At 40.3% G+C, this 20,687-nt stretch overlaps 1 protein-coding gene across 1 annotated transcript; it reads left to right on the plus strand.

Moving 5' to 3' along the window:
• The first annotated feature begins 35 nt into the window (after positions 1-35).
• On the plus strand, positions 36-19,873 carry SEC24A (SEC24 homolog A, COPII coat complex component). Its single transcript, XM_084535714.1, has 23 exons — positions 36-171; positions 4,155-4,667; positions 5,830-5,994; positions 7,204-7,281; positions 7,589-7,755; positions 8,352-8,524; positions 10,029-10,131; positions 10,940-11,066; positions 11,360-11,469; positions 11,862-11,974; positions 12,865-12,983; positions 13,629-13,684; positions 13,995-14,201; positions 14,515-14,635; positions 15,187-15,345; positions 15,848-16,021; positions 16,492-16,602; positions 16,989-17,164; positions 17,313-17,450; positions 18,053-18,157; positions 18,297-18,389; positions 18,942-19,045; positions 19,416-19,873. Exons 1-23 carry the CDS (start codon positions 102-104, stop codon positions 19,528-19,530), a joined length of 3,297 nt encoding a protein of 1,098 aa, XP_084391840.1. The 5' UTR covers positions 36-101; the 3' UTR covers positions 19,531-19,873.
• Positions 19,874-20,687: the final 814 nt, after the last annotated feature.

Here is a 20,687-nt window from a genome sequence, read left to right on the forward strand (position 1 = left end):
CGGGCTGGCCCCGGTAGTTCCGGTGCGGCGTCGGCCCCGCCTCTGGCGCCGCGGAGCCGAGCGGAGCCGGGCCCGGGCGCCTCAGGGAGCCTCCGGGAGCCATGGCCCAGCCCGCCGGGCCCGCCGCTGCCTGCCGAGCTCAGGGCGCCGGCCGGCAGCCCTACAGCAACGGTGAGCTATAAGGACAAGGGTGGGGGGCGTCCCGGGGCTCCGGGGGGTGGCGGTGTGGCGGATTTTGGGGGTTTTGTACCCAAAACCGTGAGGGCCGCGCCCCGTGAGGGCCTCACCCCGCGGGACCTTTAGAACCGGGAAGCGAGGCTGGAAGCCCTCCCTCAGCCCTCACCCCCCCCCCCCCCGCCGTGCCCCTTTCCCTCATTTTCCGTTCCCCATTTCCGTGCTTCTCCTTCTGGGGACTCGTGGCGCCCCGTGAGCGGGGTGGTTTTAAGGAAATCCTTCGGTTTTTCTGCTGTAATTGTGAGTAATTAAACGGGTTGCCTCGCCGTCCCCTTCTTTCTCCAGCAGCATGTTTATAACTTCTCAAAAATCACTCGCAGCGCGGCGTTACACGGCTGCACGCTCGCCTGTAGGGTCAGCAGTGTGGGAAGCGGATAAATGCAGGCTGAAAAATAAATGCAGGCTGAGAAGAGTCCTCATCCTCTTCAGATTGTGGTGGAAGCAGGGAGCGTCCGAGAGGAACGTCAGCTCGTGGGGTGCTGGAGCAGGATGAGTTCCACGCTGGCATCGCGCTGTCTCAGCTGGTTTGGCTGTGGGTGGCTCGAGCACACGGTGGAAGTTCAGGGAGGCGGCCGGAGGAGGAGAGACGTCAGGCTGCCAGGTGTCTGAAAACCAGACCCGAAAGCTAGAGTTACGCAAAGGAAGAGTAATAAAATGAAGCAGCAGTTACGGCGTGCTTGGGAGAGGGCACGGGTTGTTGGCCCATTGAATAAATGGGGTTATTGGGGGGTGGGCCACTCGCAGCGCTGTCGGGAAGGTGCTGCGAGCCTCGGCCCTTACAGGAAAAACAACAGTGCCTCAAAGCCATCTGGAGTGTACCGAGAGCACCGTTATGGCATTTATAATGGCCCGTGAGGAACGGGAGCTGTCAGCAGAGCGATAAATCGTACTCCAGCTGCCAGCTCTCCTCGTGACACCTTGCTCCCCTCGCTGCCCACAGGTGCCCAGCTCCCTGTGCATGTGCCCGGCCGTGGCAGCGGCGCCGCACGCTGCTGACCTGGAAATGGTTGGGCAGCGAGCTGTGGGTTGCCTGGTAACAACCTGCCTCCCCTCGCTGGGTTTCAGTAGGAGCAGTGCTCACTGTGAGTGCCGATTTGCTCTTCGGCTGGCAGATGTGGAGAGTAAACAAGGAGGAGAAACGCACTCGGAGAGGACACGCTCCCCTCGTGTGCTGGTGTGGTGCTCTGAGGCCACGAACTGCTTTGGGAGCCGCAGGTGGGCTCAGCTGTAGCGGGTGCTGGGGGCCTCCTGCCGCCCAGCTCGGCTGGAATCCAGCTCAGCCCTTTGGGGTCCGTGTCCTTGTACCCCCTGGGGACGTTGCGATGGGTGAAAGCAGCGTCGTGGGCACGGGGAGCAGGTGGCACTGAATTTGTGTGTGGCAGAGAACGTGGCTTGAATCGCAGCCTCCCATGGTAATGTTTTGAGCCATCATTTCCTCCTGCTCGATCCCCAGCTTCAGGGTGCAGTGCAGGAAAGGAGCAGCAGCGTGCGGGGAAGCTGGAGAGCCTGCGAGCTGTCCGCTGGGCCTCCCGAAAGGGGTCAGGTCAAGATGGGCACCTGACAGCAGCAAAAAGCAAGTTCTGAGAAGTCTTTGTGCAACTCTGAAGGCCTTTGAGAAGGGTTAATGCCCCTCAGAGCTGTCGCTTTGGTTTTGTTGGCAGCTTTATGCAGGCTTGCCTTGAAAGCATGAATTGTACGAAGGCTATCAAGGCTTTTCATTGCCCTTCTGACTTCAAAAAATAAAACTGAATTGGAATTTGGAAGATTGCTTTAAAAATCTAACTCATCACGACACAAAGTGTCATAAAAATGATTCCTGGCTGGGCTACAGAGTCATGCCCCGAGGTGAATAACCAAGTTATAAAATTAATCTGTATTTGTTCTGTATCTTCTGTACCATTTAGGGTAACGTTATATCAATACGCATGTGATACAGCTCTTACATAAGACACCTTAGTCACTTGTAGAGCTGGCAAACTGAATTTACAAGTCACTTGGTAAATCAGTTGTGTAAAGCCCACCTGATGGATCCGCTGCGGGGTGATTTTCAGAGGTGAGTCACAACCGTAGGAATTCGCATGTTTGCAAGCTTTTGGTTTCGACGCCCTTAGTTTTGGAGGTTTATTAATTGCTAAGATTTGTGAGCAGCTTTGTAGGGATGGTGGGCTACAAGTGGGTTTCCTAACTGAAAGGCAGACAGCATATTGTGATTAATGGGGACCGAATCTTATGCTATATACTTCTGAGGCACAAATAACAGAGGCAGGGCGAGGTCAGTGGCACTGTAGTGCTGCTACCTTGGCCGAGCAGTCGGTGTGGAGATGCACACAGTGCTCAGGGGGTGACAGCTGTCTGTCAGCTGTCACCTGAGGCTTTCTAGGGAGTGCTGAGCTGAGTGGCAGTCGCAATATTTGCCCTAACGAGGTACTTCAGTGTTCCTTGGTTAGCTTCTTTTGTTGTGTACGTGCCCGAGTTCCAAGTTATTCGAACTCGGCAATGTGAACTTCTCCCCTTTTCAAGTTTAACCAGAACGTTTCAGTAGCTCAGAAACCAGCTGCCTTTATTTTATTGCTAAATGAAATTGTGGGATTTCATTCTGGTGGCTGCTCTTTGCAGCACTTGTATGCGAAATGTCTTTCCGCGTGCTCATCTCTGCGGCGTGCTTTTGAAAATGCAAGTGTTGAGTCTTGCAGGGGGTTCTGGTCTGGAGAATTAAATACTTTCGTTTTTCTGGGTTCAACGTTTTATTTTCCAGAAACTTAACTAATTCTGGAAAGTAGAATAGGGTTGGGAGTAAAAGAATCATCAGTATAAATCATAAGGAGGATTTCTTTTGATTTCAGGCAAATAACCATGTAGGTGGAAAGTCTCCAATGTTGATACTGGATGTTTGGGGAAATAATAAAGCCACACCAATGTGACAAAATAATGATACAGCATCAGAGAGTGTTTTAATGTTTTGTACGAGTTGTATCTGGCTTTGGCATGAATTACTCAGTGCTTTCTGCTCAGAAGGATTCCACCTGGAGATTTCTCTCCCCTTAGGCTGGCTGCCCTTTTTGGGGCAGTGGTGGCCTTCCTGCTGGAGCTCTCAGTGCACTGAAACCCCCCCAACATTTTTCATGTTCCTGTGTACAACGGAAATCTGATGAAGCCCTTCCAGTGCCGTTTACTGTTTTATTAACCTCATTTGTTTTTTCCAAGTGATTAATGCTGAGTTCAGCTCTACCACCCAACAAACACATCAGCACCATTAGCCTATCAAGCTGTATTTTCTCGATGGGTGACTTATGCCATGATAAATCGCTCTTCGTTCTGTGTTCTCAAGCCAGCTGGCTGTTGATGCGAGCCGTATGTGCAGGAATAGTCCTCCTGCTAAATTTAGCTGCAGAACCTTTACGGATTAACTCTGTCACTTGAGAAATAGCAGGGTGACTTATGCTGAAACTGGCTGCTCGGCTCTTTGCCGTAAGCTAAAGTTGAAGTTGGTGTCAAGCCTCAAGTGGAGCTGAGCTGCTGGGTGAGGGCGGCTCCTGGCAGCCGCGTGGCAGTGCCCTCCTCCTCGCCCCGCTGGCTTTGGGGTGTTGCTGGAGATGGAAATATCAGTGGGTGTGCGTTTCGGTGCGGGAGGGTGGAGTTTGCTCAGGCACTGGATTGCTTAGCGAGCTGCGTGCTTGGGAGGCTACTGTAAAAACAAAAACACTGAAAGATCTAAGTGTTGATAGCAAAATACTGTCAAGTTTGTTTCCCTTGTAGTACTCCTTCCATCACTTACAGCTGTTTTTGTTTTTTTAAACAAAAAAAAGATTTCTGTAATGTGGAGATTAATAACATCCTAAGGAAGGAGAGTCCCAGGAACATATTTTATTTTCAGCAGCGATACACAACACTGACTTTTTAAAGCTTTTTTTTCCTCCTAGGTCCTGTTCAAAATCAGATGATGCATTCTTCAGATGCCCAGGGATACAACCCTGCCGTTCCAGGATCGTACTCCCATCAGAAGGTTCCTCCCCATCAGCCTTCTGGACAATACAACTACAGTGGCTCCCCGAATGTTTCTCAATTCAACAGTTATCAAGGGCCTGGGCAGACTCTCAACAGACCACCAGTGGCACCTCTCTCTGGGTCACCAGTGCAGCAAACAGGTCCTGTACCTCAAGTGCCGCCGCCTGCGTTGCAAAACTCAGCTGCTATATCATCTGCTGGTAGCTTTCCTCCTGGAGCTGGCCCCCCAATGCTTTCCAACTGGCAGTACAGCCAGAGCGCCCTGAGTCACCCGGCTGGGACACCAACAAGCCACTTGGCTCACGGGACGGGGACAGGGTCAGCTCAGCCATCGCCCTCGTTATCAGGAAATACAAATCCTCCAGGAAGTTATCAGTATGCTGCTTCTCCAGGAGGTCCCTCGCTTCAGAACAGCTATATGAAGCCAGGTAACCGTCAGTTCTTGATATTTTTCTTTTAACTGGCTCCCAGTGCCAACTTTTCTGTATCGTTTTTTAAAAAAAGGTACATAGAATTCACTCTGCAGCAGCCTTTTGCTCATGGGTACCAGATTGTCAAAACAGATGATCTGAGAAAACGCGCATCACAAAATTTGGGGTAACTTCTTTGGATTAGAAAAGGAAATTCTGTGTGTAACATTTTGTTTTTGCTTGGGTGGTTGATGCAGGTAATTCCTTAGTGGCAGCTCGTTGTTTTGGCGAGCTACATGTGGGTGATGTTTCTGTGGCCTTTGCCATTCCTTTGGGTGTTTGAAGCATTTGTGTGCTTCAGTCAAGTGAGGACTTCAGGACTTCACAGTTGAAAAACATTAAAGCAAATCTTTTTTTCTTACAAAATGCTTTTAGCCCCGTTAGATGTTTCTCTTGATTCTAGTTCTTTGTTTTATGCTGGGGTGATTTTATTACAGTTGATTGGAATGAGCAATTAGTACTCTGGAGTTCATGATGAAGATGGTAAATGAGAAACTTTGGAAAGGGGCATATGGAATAGAATCCTTGTGCACATTCAGTGGTGAATCCTCCTGAGCAATTTCCCAGCAAAGTTTTTGTAGAACAGTGATCACTTTTAAAATGAATTTAGATCATTTTGCTGATGGTGCTCATTCTTAGCACAAAGGTCTGCCAGCTGCATGCCTGGCCTTGGACAGCCTCTCTCAGCCATGATCTGTACGTTACTGTCTCGCATCAGCTTGTTGAAGATGAGCACCCTGTCTGGAGGGATCTGTTTTAGACTCTTCTATTTCATTATACTCTGATGTGGGGCTGTACTATAACTTTATGGAGTCCAGAATTCATAATTGAAACGAGGATGCCTTCTGTGCCTCTTAAAATTCTTACCAGGAATGGTAACAAGTAACTGAAAGGGGTAAATAGCATAACATAAGAAGTAAATAACATCGTAAATAACGGTTACAGGAATCCAGTGTGACAGAAACAACTTGAAATTGTTAAACCTTCTACATGGGTTAGGATTTGTCTGATGCTGCTTATCACTTGAGTAAGAGGAATGTGTTCGATCAATATGGTCTGTTGAGAAAAGTCTTCAGTGACTTTTTCATTGGGGTTCAACTAAAAATTAATCTCTTTACAGGATCAGCACCTCCACCAGTGACTCAGCCTTTAACTCCTCTCCACCCCCCAAGGCCACCTTTGGGACCCCCACCGGTTGGTGGTCCACCTTTAATTAGGCCATCAACGCTGACAGCGGGACCACCTAATGCACAGCCTCTGCTAAACTCAGCTGCAAATCAAGAAGGTAAGAAAGGAGTTGCTCTCAACTAGAGGCTGTGAAGGCTGTCAGCTGTTGAAGACATATCTGATTTTCTCTGACTCCTGTGGGGCCTGCACAAATGCCGTTGTTTGAGAACTCATCAGAGCTCTGGATCAAACAGACCTGCAGTTGTATTGCACTTAGAGCTCGTGTTAGATGGGATGATGTGGTAGTTGGCAGTTTTATTTTTACATATATATATGGTGCTTTGTTCTGTCAAAACTGTTGGTACCTTGCATGTTCAGATTGACAGCTTCTTGTAGCTGGTAGCTGTATTGAGTGCAAGAATAGTGCAGTTCAGATTTAGCTTAGTTTTGAACATACAAAAGGCATTAGAAACTGCTTTTGCTTAGAAAGTCTCCTTTCATAGTTTAAAAAAAAAAAAAAAAAGAGACACTTTCAGGGCTTTGGAGAGAGAAATGTTTAGTTTGAAGCAAGTTTAACTGTTTTTTATTTGTTGATAATGTAATAGGTTCCTTCCACTGGGTCATCTTTGAAGATTTTAATGATAATATAATGTAAATTGAGTACCTTCTTCCCTTTAACAATTGATACTTGGTTTTGTAAGTTTAGACATAGCAAGCTTTGAGTAAGTTGTCCTTTGGGAGGACTCTCAATTTCAAGGTTTTTCTTATCTCAAGTGGAATTTGTATCTTGACTGGTATGTGACCATATCAGAACTGTTGGTGTTTGCTAAACAGGACTGGACAAAGTGTATAAGCGAAGGGAGTTTGTTTCCATGTGATTTCGATGGAAAAAGAATTTCAGGGAGCTCTGTACCTACATTCCAAGATGCGTTGAAAACTGCAGCTAGCTAGCATACAGACCCTTCCTATGATGAGAATGAGTCCCCTGACACGCTTTGCTGCCTATTAGCTTGGAATTGATGGAGTATACCTAATTCAAAGTAATCTGAACAGATCAGTCAACCAGAAATGTAGACTTAATTGTTTTTCCTTCAAAACGTTTGTGGGTTTTCATGAATGTCCTTAGAGGTCGTTTCAGCAGGGGAAGTGCATGACAGAAACAGCTAAGAAGATATACATTTATAATTAAGTTTTGTCTTGAGACAGTGTAAATCCAAACTACGCTAATCTCCATATTCATCCTGCAAAGAGAATCTCTTTTAATTTACCTCATTGCAACTTCCTAGTAACTTGTTAATTTTTTTTTTTACTGGGACCTTTTTAACAGGTGATGCTACATCTGCTGCTAGCGATGGGTCTGCGGTCCAAAATAGCTATGATGCAATAGAAGGAGGTGGCCTCATGGGTAAGGTTTTGGAATTAAAAATGCTTACTGTTAATGACATAACATTTCTAACAGTTTAGGAAAGATAGAAGTTTAGTTATTTATGTACAGACATTCATATTTTGTTCAGTGTCTGTCTTGAAACTAAATATATTTGAAGCATTGACAGACGGTATATGCATGCAAGTATTGTAGAGCAGTTAACACTGTGAAATTGACACTTGTCGTTTGCTTACACTTAAATAACAAAAAGCCCTCCTGATGTGATAATGCTTTGACCAAGCTGCGCTTCTTCAATTCATCTTAAATATGTCTTCTCTACTTCTAGCAACCCCACATCCTTCTCCTGCACCCCCAAATCTTAAGATGAACAGAAATGTTGGCTATTCTTACCCTGCCTTGCCACCAGGCTACCAAAATACTTCACCACCTGGAGCACCAGGAATGCAAGCATCTGCTTTGCAATATCCAGATGGATCAAAACATTTCCACCAGGTAGATTTTCTTTTTTTTCTCATTACTGCCCCAATGCACTTGAATATACAAAATTTAAAAAAAAAAATAATGCAGCAATCTGTGTTGTGTGTCAGTGGGGATCTGCTTCTGTAGTTCCCCACTCTGTGCCACTTGTTCACAATGATAGATGTATCCAGAAATCAATGCTTTTGTTGTCAACTTGACACCAGCCTGGAAAAATTATGCCAGCTCTTCCTAAAATGTCTTATTCTTAAATCTGCTCAGAATATTTATCTTAAATTTTCAGTTACTTTGGGTGTGTTTTTCTTCCCTCAGGTCACTATTGATAGCTGAAGTATTTTTTTTTCTGAACTTTCAAAGCAAACTGACTGATGTTTTTGCCATCTGGGCCTCTGTATTTCAAGGGTTTTGTAGCAAATCAGTTATTTTTTACCTCCAGTATGTTACGTGCTAAAGTCCAAGTTTATGTAACAAGTAGTATTTCTAAATATATCACTTTAATACAGTTGCAGTTAATGTGCACAAAAAATGAAAGGTGGATATGTTTGCTTTTTAAATGAACTGGGTTTCATCCAAATAATCAATGCTAATTGTGAAATTTTATTGGACTCTAGCCTCCCCTAGGCACTAATCACTTAACTGCATCTATGGGTTCCCTGAGCCTCCAGCAGGAAGGATTAAGACCTGTGAATCTTCTTCAAGAAAGAAATATTCTTCCTACAACCATCTTACAGGCTCCTGTCCCAAACTTGCATGAAGACATCCAGAAGCTCAATTGTAATCCAGAGTAAGATTATCAATTTACTATAATTCATCAAAATAAATTCCTAGTTATGTTTACAACTTTCAAAAATATTTACTTATTTTTGTGAGTATAAAGCATTGAAAATGGGCTTCAGCATGTTAAGATAAAGGTGGTCAGTGGATTAAATTTTGAAGTGAGGAAGGCAGTGTAGAATATTAATTGCCCTTTTCAGCTTGTTGATATCATCTGCTTATTAGCTGTTGACTTTGTAGTCCTGAAGCAGTCCATTAATTCCTGATGTCAGAGTATAACCAATGCCATTGATTCAATTTTGAGCAACGTTCCTCTTTTAATTAAGAAAGCCTCACATGCATCCCTTAGAAAAGTCATTTAGGTAACATTTTTTTAATGCCTTAAGAAATTGTTGAAATGTGGTGTTTGAATGTGTACCACAGCTTTAATTAACCAGGTATGTTCTACTGCAGGTGTTAAGAGATCACGTGTCTCCACTTGCTGTTGCTTTTTGTTAGAATCTAAAAATAGTTGCATGGGATTAATTAGATAATTCAATCAGTTAAGCACCTCATTACTGTTTACAAAATTTCATTGATTTGTGTTCCTTTCTCTGGAGCCAAGATCGAGGCAGTTAGCAGAGCTTGCCCTTTTCTTTATCTGGTGCACACACTGTAATTTGGATGACCTGCTATTTTCATTTCAGTCTGGGATGTGTTTCAAGTAACTGTTCTCCATAACAAGAGGATAACATAACCTTCATAATCCTCCTGTTAGGGTTCTCAGCTGCTACTAAGTGCTTTTTGTAAACCTGCTTCACAGTGTACAAGGAAATTGCGTAGAAAATGTGAGGAAAAATAAGATGTTTGCAAGGCAGTTACAAATAAATACGATGCAAAAAGATTGCAAAATAGCTGGTGATGAGTATGACTGAGATTTAAAATAGGAATTAACTCATTAAAGGCAGGTAGGTCAAGAAGGCTGTGGATGCAGAAGCACGCATGACCTCTGTATTGAAAGTTACCAAAATACTTGCATTACTAATAAAAATCTGTGTAAAAATTTGCAGAAGTACTGTGCATGACTGCACTTCGCAGAAACCACTGGGTTCTGAAGTGTCTGAAGTTACAGCTGTTGGGGTTGTTTGCAGTTATTTTAAACTTTGCTGGTTCAGATCAGTATACAGGCCACCTCAAAAAGTTACCCCAAAATAACGCTTTGTGTGTAAAGATTTGGTGCAACTTTGAGCACTGTTAGGCTTAACTTTGACTTTGACTAGAAAGACACCATTTTCTGCATTAAAAGTGTGTGTATAAAGTAACATAACTAAAGCTGTGGATCCAGCCAACTGTGGACTAACTAACTGTGGATCCAGCTCAGACTAAAATGGAAAAATGTGACAGAGTTGGAGATGGTATTTTGTCTGGGAATGGATGTCACCAGCTCTGGAAAATATAAAGGATATTATACACTACTGAAATTATAATTTCCTTACCTGAAAGTCACTGAAAATAATCCTTTATTCTCTGTGTAGGTTGTTCCGCTGTACCCTGACCAACATTCCTCAAACTCAGGCCTTATTGAATAAAGCCAAACTTCCTTTGGGGCTCCTGCTTCATCCTTTCAAAGACTTATCGGTATGAGAAACATCTAAAACTTTAAATGCTGAAATATCAGCTATACCTTCGCTAAAAACTGTCCAAAGTTGGAAGAGGGGTTAGAAAAGAAGTGCAGCTATTTTGCCTGATCTTGGCCTAGAAGAATTGCCTTGGTGACTGACATTTCCCTGGTCTATAGGTCCATACAGATTGCTGTCATTTATCTGAGATTTTTCTACTGCCTTTCTAAACCTAAAAAAAAAAAAAACAACCCTCAGAGGCAGTGCAGAAGTCATAGTGTGACAGAAGGCAACTCATGTAAATATCACTCCTACTTGAATAGCTGTATTTTGTCACATAACGGTTGTAGTTATTAATTTCCTATACCAAACCAAGTACTGATTCTTAATTTAGTTAAGCATTAACAAAGTTAAAGGGGTTTGGCTGTCCACAGATACCCAGGAGACTTTGGATTTGGCAGTGCATCTTTTAAATGTTCCTGTTTTTCACAACTTAAGTGATTTTCCGAATACATATTGCTGGCTTTTTCCTGGGATGTTTGCCCTGCACTGAATGTGGAGTTTGTTTTTGCACCATAAATGCAAAATTCAAGACTGTGGAGGCTTGAAAGGGAAGCATTTGCAGCCAAATAGATTAGAGTTAGGTTCTGACCAGTATTATTATTAAGGAATTTTGTAGGAGTGCTGTGTGGATGCAGAAATACTTGTTCCTTAAACAAGTATGCTTTGACTAGCTAGCTAACCAGGAAGCACAGTGTAGATTGTTGTTATCGTAGTTGAATGGCTGTAGTGTTGACGCTTTAAAATAGGAAGCTTTTCTTTTCCAGCAATTGCCAGTGGTCACTTCAAGCACTATTGTGAGATGTCGTTCCTGCCGGACGTATATTAACCCTTTCGTCAGCTTTTTAGACCAAAGGAGATGGAAATGCAATTTGTGCTATAGAGTGAATGATGGTAGGTTTTAAATGCGCTCATTGTTTTGAACTGTTAGAGCTATCCTTTCCCACCTTGACCTTTGAGATGGCAATATTGTTGGCTGTGTCAGTGCTAGGTTTCATCATTTCTTATGCTGAAGTCTGACACAGTCTCCCAAGGTAGGACAGGTGACAAAGTTGCTTCCCTACCTAGTATATATAGTTTTCGGAGAAGTATTGCCCAACAGGCACTAAAGAGTTGATATATTTGTTTTAAAATGTAGCACAGCTAATGCTAGTTTGAAGTAATAATGTACTAATTTACCTGCACAGTTCCTGAAGAATTCATGTATAATCCTGTGACAAGAGTTTATGGAGAACCTCATAAAAGACCTGAAGTCCAGAATGCTACTATTGAGTTTATGGCTCCATCTGAATACATGGTAAGGTTTTACTTACTCTCTCCCTTAGTTTTTATTTCCAGAGAGAAGTTGAGGAGGAAAAAAACCCACAAACTTCTTATAGAGGGTGCTTTCCAGTTTAGTATAGCAGTTACTGCTTCAAGGAGTACATCTGAGAAGTCTCAAGCGTTACTTCAGATAGGATGTCATTTATAAACATTTATGATTTCATAGTTCTGTATTTAGAATAGGTAGGTGTTTGTGGGTCTTTTGAAAGAAAACCACAATTATAGAATCACCCGATGAGGAAAATGCATTTAGAAATTTTATCTGTCATCTGTGTGTTGCTCTAATAGAGTTCAAACCTGCAGTAGAATAAACCCAATCTAATAACTGTCACTTTGAAAATTAAAGGCAATCTTTTCTTTGTTCAGCTACGTCCACCTCAGCCACCTGTGTACCTCTTTGTATTTGATGTTTCTCATAATGCAATAGAGACAGGATACTTGAATACAGTCTGCAAGACCTTGTTAGACAATCTTGACCTGTAAGTAGAAATAATGTCCTTTTTTTTTTTTTTTTGGTCGTATGAAACTTATGCCAGACAATAACATGCTAATGCTTCCTGTCTGTAAGAAAAGCTTCCTGGTGTTAGCTCGCCATGGCCAGTGTTGTATGGAAATTTAGTATAAAGCTGTAGTCATTTTTCCTATCACAGCTGCACCACTATATAAAGTAATTTTGAGGCACTTCTCACTCTTGGTCTTTTCTATCTTCTTCACCAACCCCAAGGAGGAATAAGCATTATGTTAATGATGTGTTTTGAATTATCTCTTCTAAAAGCTGAAATTTAGATAAGTATTCACTGGAATGTATGCATGCATCTAATTAACTTTTCATTTTAAGGAAGTGCTATTTGAATGTACATAAATCTGGCTTAGTATTTGCAGCTTGTTTCTTTCCTGTATCTTTATATATTATTTTTGTTTGATATATAGTAGAGTTGATGTCTAGCTTTCTACTTCACTAACATTGGAAAATGCTGAAAGATAACTCACTTTGGGATTCTTGTGTGTCATTCCTTTCTGAAGGGGCTTCTATGCTGAACTTCTAAATAAGGCTTTAACTTAAAAATTACAAACACCTGTTGCTGTGTCTGCAAACACATTTATTCTTTCTAAGTGTTGTTCATCCATTTTTTATTACCCTCCTAAAAAAAATCTCAGACGTCTGCTGGGTGATTCTACTATGAGCTCCTTTTTTTCATCCAGAATGATTTAGTCAGGCTATTGCAATATAGCTGTTAAGCTGACTACTTGGTAAGAACATTGGACGACAGGTGCAGTGGATGTGGTTTTAAATTTAAAAAAAAAAAAAAAAAAAAAGCTTGTAGAAATGAAATTTCATCTTGCTGAACACCATATGTCTGATTTCTAGGCTTCCCGGGAATACTAGAACAAAAATAGGCTTCATCACATTTGACAGCACAATCCATTTCTACAGTCTTCAGGAAGGTCTCTCTCAGCCTCAGATGCTTATAGTTTCAGATATTGAAGGTATGCAGAAAAAACTTCTGTGTTTAGTACCTATTAACGACTGCTGGTTTTGACAGCCTTTTTAAAATATATTTGGTGGGAGTTTCTAGATCAGATCGTTAATCTCTCTAGTTATGGCTGTGGAAGTAGCATATATCTGGGTTCCTTTGAAGCTCCTGATGTCTGAGCAATGCTGTGACTGCTCATGACTTAAAACATGAAGACAGCCTTCTGAAAAACAAAGATGGCCTTCTGAACCTCTAGTTTTTTGTACAATTATCTAAACTTGTGTTAGGATCATAATTGCAATGATGCTTGGTAAATTGCAGTAGATTCTTAGTGACTAATGCTTAGTAAAGGCTAAAAAGACCATCACTGTCAAGTTACCTTTCACTTATGTTAAGGGGCAGGGTGGAATGAATACTAGACAATCTTCCATGCATTTTTACTCAGTAGGCTTTATTATCCTTAAAGCATTTTGACTGCTCTTCTAAAATGTCATTCTAGCCGCAGGTATGCTGGGGGTGGATCAATGTTTGAATGGATTTACACATCGATACTATATATTTTTCAATAGATGTAATGATTGGCGAATACAATTCAGGAAAGATCGTTTTTTAAGCAATCCACAACAACAAAAAACTAACACTTTTTTTTTTCTTCCAGATGTATTTATACCAATGCCAGAAAACTTATTAGTAAATTTAAATGAAAATAAAGAGGTAAGAACTGCCTTATATAACTAGTGGCATTCACATAATATGCTTGATAGTTTGTGGATTACTAAATACTCTTTAATATCTATGTTTAAATAACAAGTTTGGGATAGGGAAAAAGTCTTTAAATTTATCTATTTGACTGTAAAAAATTAACAACCTGAAACAAGACAATACTTGACTTTTGCTCGGGCTGTTTTTTTACTACCTTAATATTGCCAGTATCAGTACATGTTTATATACAGTCAGCAATCCTCCTTATAAAGAAAAAACTGTTAAGACACTAGTCTTAATATTTTTATTTCCTAAATTGCAGCTTATTCAAGATCTACTGAGGACCTTGCCACAAATGTTTACCAAGTCCCTGGAAACTCAGAGTGCTCTTGGACCTGCATTACAGGCAGCCTTTAAACTGATGTCCCCCACTGGAGGTAGAATCTCTGTCTTCCAGACACAGCTTCCATCTGTGGGAATGGGAGCACTGAAATCGCGAGAAGAACCAAACCAAAGAGCAACTGCAAAGGTTAGAAAAGTTTTTAAAAACAAACAAAAAAAATCAGAACTGCCAGTCGTGTTCTGTACATGTGCGTAGCTATGGAATTGCCTGTTCTAGGTGAATTTTATGGTTCTTTTGTTGGGTTAACCTTTTAACTACTTTAGTGAAGAGAAGGGGGACAGGAAACAACTACTGTAAATGTAAATTCGTGACCTGATTCTTTAAAAGATGTAACTAAAATCAGTTATGAATAATTATTTATTAGTGTCACTGCAAACAAGTGATAAATACGTGAATCTTGAATTTCCTTTTATATCGTAATGTTCCGTTGTGTTAACAGGAGATACATCTGACTCCATCAACTGACTTTTACAAGAAGTTAGCCTTGGACTGCTCAGGACAACAGGTTGCAGTGGATTTATTTCTTCTTAGTGGACAGTATTCTGACTTAGCTTCTCTAGGTAAGCCATGCAAAGTTGTTTTGGGGCATCTAACTTCTAAACTTCTTGACAAATACGTGAAATCTAGCATTTAGAATATGAACAAATCTAATGTGTCAAGATGAAAATTCATCCTTGAGCAGTGACACTGAACAGAAGGCAATATTTCAGTCTTTCCTGATTTAGCATAACTGTTTTCATGTTCTCCCCTTAGTGAGTCAGGATTTTTGTGGTCCTGGTATAAGTGGTTGAAATCTTTCTTCCTTTCTGCCTTCCAGCCATCGGTGTTAAGCCTACCATTAGGGTAGGCTTACTAGTGTTTTAATTATTTTTTTCTCCATTTAACCAGACTTTTGAGTGACAGAGTACCCATAATTTCAGGTCTTTTCATGCCTCTATACATAATTGAATATATAGTTGTATTATGTCTCTGTCTCTGTATGCAGGTCTATGACTGTGTAACAAAGCTATTTGCAGATGTGAACTGTTTAATAATTAAAGGTAATATCGCATTCCTCTGGTATTTTTAAAGGCAACTGTATTCACTCTGCTATTGTATGGTTTTGTTTCAGGTTGTATATCAAGATATTCGGCAGGTAGTGTCTATTACTACCAATCTTACCATCATAAACACAACCCTGTCCAAGTGGAGAAATTGCAAAAGGAGTTGAAACGATATTTAACTAGAAAAATTGGATTTGAGGCTGTCATGAGGATAAGATGCACCAAAGGTTTGAACGTGTTTTCTTGGGAGTAGGGCAGGAGCAAGCAGGGGATTGTGTTTGCTGTTGTTTGGGAATGTTTTGATTCATATGATTGATACTTTGGCTTTTACGTAAACTTAAATGTTTAAAGGACAAGGATTAGGAAAGTAAAACTCAGTACCAGGAATTGGACCGTTTTTATGACTGTATTTGGAATTTAGAAGTCAGTAAAAAATCTGTATTTTATAATGGCTAAAAGTGGAAATTTTTCCAGGTTGCTGTTTCTTTTATAGTGTAGAAACTTGCTTTTATTCTACATTGATTTCTGAATTCCTGGCTTCTGTTAGGCTTTGTGGATTCTACAGATCAGTAATCTGTTTGGAATATTTACCTTTCTGAAAATGCTTTATTTTATTCAGAAGGATTTTAATGTTTTGATACAGAATGGGGTGTTGGGTGGGTAAATGGCATCTGTAGTTCACATCTGACTAAAAAAAATAATTGATTTGGTATAATGCTTATCTCGTAGGTCTTTCCATTCATACCTTCCATGGGAACTTCTTCGTAAGATCTACAGATCTGTTGTCATTACCCAACGTAAACCCAGATGCAGGATATGCCGTGCAAATGTCAGTAGAAGAGAGCCTTACTGATATGCAGGTCGTTTCTTTTCAGTCAGCTCTTCTGTACACATCCAGTAAAGGTAAGATTTATAGGTAGTGTTGGCTGAAACTAATTATATTCAGATAAGTGTTCTTGTGTACATTTATAAGCTATAATGCAGTTGGAGTCACAAGTTATTTTATCTAATGTCAAGACAGTAGATGTGATGTTACTGCATGTTGATGTTACTGCTTCTTCCAGACCAGGAAGTTTTCTGGGAAACTTACTCTGGTCTGCAAATAGGTGGGCTTAGCCTAGAAACTGAGAACTAACAATTTTTAAATCCTATTTGTCATATAAACAGTAAACCAGGCTGTTTTAAGTAGCTTTTAATCTTTTTTTTTTTTTTTTTGCTTATTTGGTCTAACACAGATCAGCTGATAGTGTCAATGGAGAAACTATCCAATTAATAAAAGCATTTAAGTGTGGCAGAATTTACTGAATAAACAGTGGCATTCTTGTGTTCCTTCATAAAAAACAAAGTTGTGTTTTTTTCCTTTTTTCATACAGGTGAAAGAAGAATTCGTGTCCACACGATGTGCTTACCTGTTGTAACAACACTGAGTGACGTCTATGCAGGGGCAGATGTGCAAGCTATCACAGGGCTGTTAGCCAATATGGGTGAGAATGAAAAGAGCTTGTCTGGATATGTATACTAAAAGCTTTAGAGATATTATCCAGTAATCTTCTGGGAAGTTACATTAGAAGTAACGATTCTCTCTGCTTCTAATGCTTGGCTTAGGTAAAATATCGGTATAGTTCTATGTAGTCACCTGGCCTTAGTCTAGTGCATCATCATACTTCTGGTTGATAATACTTAAATCAAAAAAGCTCTTGGTCCTTTGCTTTTTTCTGAATCATTTAACTTGATTTCTACAGTAGTGTTGTAAAAATTTAAGCTGCATGAGAGTGTATGTTGAAATGAGAAGAATTAACCCGTATGACTTACTACACAAGGAGGAAAAGCCTCTTTCTTGAGCTTTATATTTATTTATTTTCTTTTTAAGCTGTGGACCGATCAGTTTCTGCTACCCTGAGTGATGCTCGAGATGCTTTGGTCAACGCAGTGATAGACTCTTTATCTGCTTACCGTTCATCAGTCCTAAGCATTCAACAGCCTGGTCTAATGGCCCCCAGTTCACTACGGCTCTTCCCGCTCTACGTACTGGCACTCTTAAAACAGGTAAGCCATACAAGAGGAGCATAGTTTTCTATGCTTGGAATGTCAACCTGCAGTAAAAGAGCATGTCATTGATGTGCAAAATAAACTATGTTGAATTTAGTTCCTCACTTTTCTTTAACAGTCAAATTAAATGCCCTTTTGTTTGCAGAAAGCATTTCAAACTGGGACGAACGCACGTTTAGACGAACGCATTTTTACCATGTGTCAGGTGAAAAACCAGCCCCTTGTTTACCTCATGCTTATGACACATCCCAGTTTGTACAGAGTTGATAATCTCACAGATGAGGTGAGTATTTGCATTGCTACTGGGTCTGATTGTGTCTTGTCACATAGATTTGTATGATGTGAAAATAAATTTGTGTTTTAAACCTTGCAAGTCTTCCACGTTAAAGCTCAAATTTTCCCAGTTGCTTCATTTATGTCTTTGTTACTTGAAGATAGGCTTGAAGAATTCTGGTGTGAAGCTGTGCTTTGGCAATGGGTGGATGGGGAAGGTTTTTTTTCTAACTAATTTCTGCCCTGTCTTATCTTGCACTATAAATTGTATGTATGTAATGATAGTACAACAGATGTTTTGTCATCCCCCCTCGTTGCTTCCTTTATTTTAAAATGTCAAAGTAGTTCTGTGAACAGTGTGTTTAAGAGCCTGAATAATTTCAGAAAGCACATCAGTACTGATCAAAATAAATTTGAAGTACGCCTCTCTAAATAGAACATCAAGAGATTTACTATTAAATTATGTACTTGAATTATAACAAACTTAGAGGAAAAGGATTCAGCTTCAATATTCAACATAGGACAGCCAAATCTTACTTAACCTTCTATTTTTGTAACTATTTCACTGCATCGAGATGTGAACTGTACTTTTTTTTTTCTTTTTCCCTTTAGGGAGCTCTTAACATAAATGACAGAACTATACCTCAGCCACCCATTCTCCAGCTGTCAGTGGAGAAGTTAAGTAGGGATGGTGCCTACCTTATGGATGCTGGCTCTGTAAGTTGGGTGGTGGTGATTTAATATTTTTTTTTCCAAATTTATATTTATTTTGTGTTCCTTCTGAGAATTCAAAACGTATAAGACTGACGAGGTGTAGCTTTGTTTTAGGTTATTCTTATTGCTGGTTATTTTTCAGGTAATGTTTCTGTGGATTGGAAAGAGCTGTGGGCAGAGCTTTATCAGCCAAGTCCTTGGAGTTCCAAATTACGGCTCAATACCACAGAACATGGTACGTGCTTGTTTTGTTATATACCAATCGTACAGTGCAGCCAAAATGTTATCTTCATGGGAATTGAAATACTATATTGAAATATTAGCCCTCTGGTTGCTATTCGCCATAAATCCAGGTCCAAGGGAAACAAAATGTTATGTCTCTTGGAGTTTCTGTAGGCTGAACTTTAATCTGGATCTTCCCATTAAAGCACAGTAGGAACAGGCTGACAACGATTAAGTTTCTCAGAAGAGTGGGAGCACCCTGAGAATATCTGGGAATAGTAAGCACAGGGGATTAGTGGAAAACCTTCCATTTCTGTGAAAAAAGCAGTACTGATCACAACTCAGCCATCACTATTCTGATAGTCAGTTGCCAGCACCTGTTCGGTGCATTTGATTGTTTCAAGCCCTTTAGGAGACGACAGTAAAACTATTCATCGCAGAATGCCTCCTCTGTCCAGGGTTTCTTTACACCTGATCAGGATAGAGTTGAGTTATTTTGTTAAGTGATCAATTTACTGCTGGTATTGTATACTGCTGTGTATTAATGATGCTCTTTGCTTCTTAGACACATCTGCCAGAGCTTGAAACTGCAGAATCCATCAGAACAATAGCTTTCATTTCTTGGCTGAGAGAACAGAGACCTTTCTTTCCTATCCTATATATAATAAAGTAAGTGTTTTAACAGTCTTTGAGACCTTTTACAGTACATATTTGGATATCATATACTGTACTTTCTGAAGTCAAGTTCTGTCAGTGGTGCATGTTGTGCCTAACAAGTTTGGCAGTAGATATGACTTGGTATGAATCATCTTTAATTTATAACTTTCACAGATTAACTTTTTTTCTGTGACATTTAGCCTTTTTTAATGCTAGATGAGGTTAATAGTGATAAGAGTACTTGTTGGGATTAATCACAAGGGCTCTTTTCATAAGTCCTTGAGCTCTGAGCACATCTTGCACTTGATCTGTAACTTTCTGAATGCATTGGTAGATCTTGGTGAATATTTATTTCACTCAAATGTTTATTTTCATTTTGAAGGGATGACAGCCCATTGAAATCAAGTTTTCTGCAAAATATGATTGAAGACAGAACAGAATCAGCCTTATCATACTATGAGTTCCTCCTCCATATACAGCAGCAAGTGAATAAATGAAACGCTAGCCTTTGGCTCACTTCTTTAAGGAAAGATTTTGCAGTAAAGAACACTTGTGCTTATAATATCCTCATTAAATCTGTGGCCTGAGGCAGTCGATGAGAAGTTCTCACTGTGATTTCAACGAACTAAAGCAAATAAAGGACCACATCTGAGAATCAAATGTGCAACTATACATTATACCTTAAAAATCAAACTATTGGAACTGGTTGAGCACCTTTATTTTGCTGCAAATCATGTTTTTACTGTAAGTAGTTGCAGCATGAAGTACATTTACAAAGGCAATACTGAAAAGGTGAAATACATTTTGTAAAATAAAGAGTTCTTTGTTGTTCAAAATGTATATTTCCGTAACTCTTTGCATTTTTTTTTTTTGCTGCTAGATATAAAAACCTCACAATACTGATCATGATTTGCAGGGAAATTCTTTGTAAGTGCATCCAGTGATCAGAGCATCTCAATGTTCAACTTAAAAATGCTTAAAGTAGCAATGAAACAACTGTTCATTGTGAAACGAACAAATAATTTATGGAACTTAGAATCCAGTGTTTGGAGTGGATTATGGCTAATAGGATTCAAGGTAAGCTTAACATGGACAAGATGGCTTAATATTTGAAAGCTTTTAATAAGTCAGTATTCAATTTTTAAAAAAAATAGTGGGGAGGAGTGAGCCCTATATGAGATACATTAAAGTCAGTGGCTGAGTCAGCAGCAAAAGTAGACTTATGTAGATGGCAAGCTTTGTTTTTCTTCAGTAAAATTTTTCTACTTACTTTCAGCCTGTGAATGGTATGGGAGGGGAATGGCAAGTAAAGTTATCCCAGGATAAATGTTTAGTAGACTTTGGGCTCTCGTTTACATAGCTTAATGTTAGGCCCCTGAAATTTAGTGTGCTTACGAAGTGCATTTGTGTGATGGCACTTCAAACCTAGTGGTTTGAGACCACATTCAATATTCTGACACTAAAATTGGAAGATAAATTATTTTTCCAAAGACAAAAACATTATTTTGTATTTAAAGATTTCTTTATGGTTCGAGACATACTTGAAGTTCTCCAAGATTTCTTTACTGCAGCTGCCTAATGAGCCTAGGTCCAAAGCCAGTGTGCACCAAATGAAAGCTTTAAATGTACTCTCAGATCCCTGCCAGAGCTACAG

This window comes from Aythya ferina (genome assembly GCF_964211825.1).
Source record: "Aythya ferina genome assembly, chromosome: 14".
NCBI classification, from domain to species: Eukaryota; Metazoa; Chordata; class Aves; order Anseriformes; family Anatidae; genus Aythya; species Aythya ferina.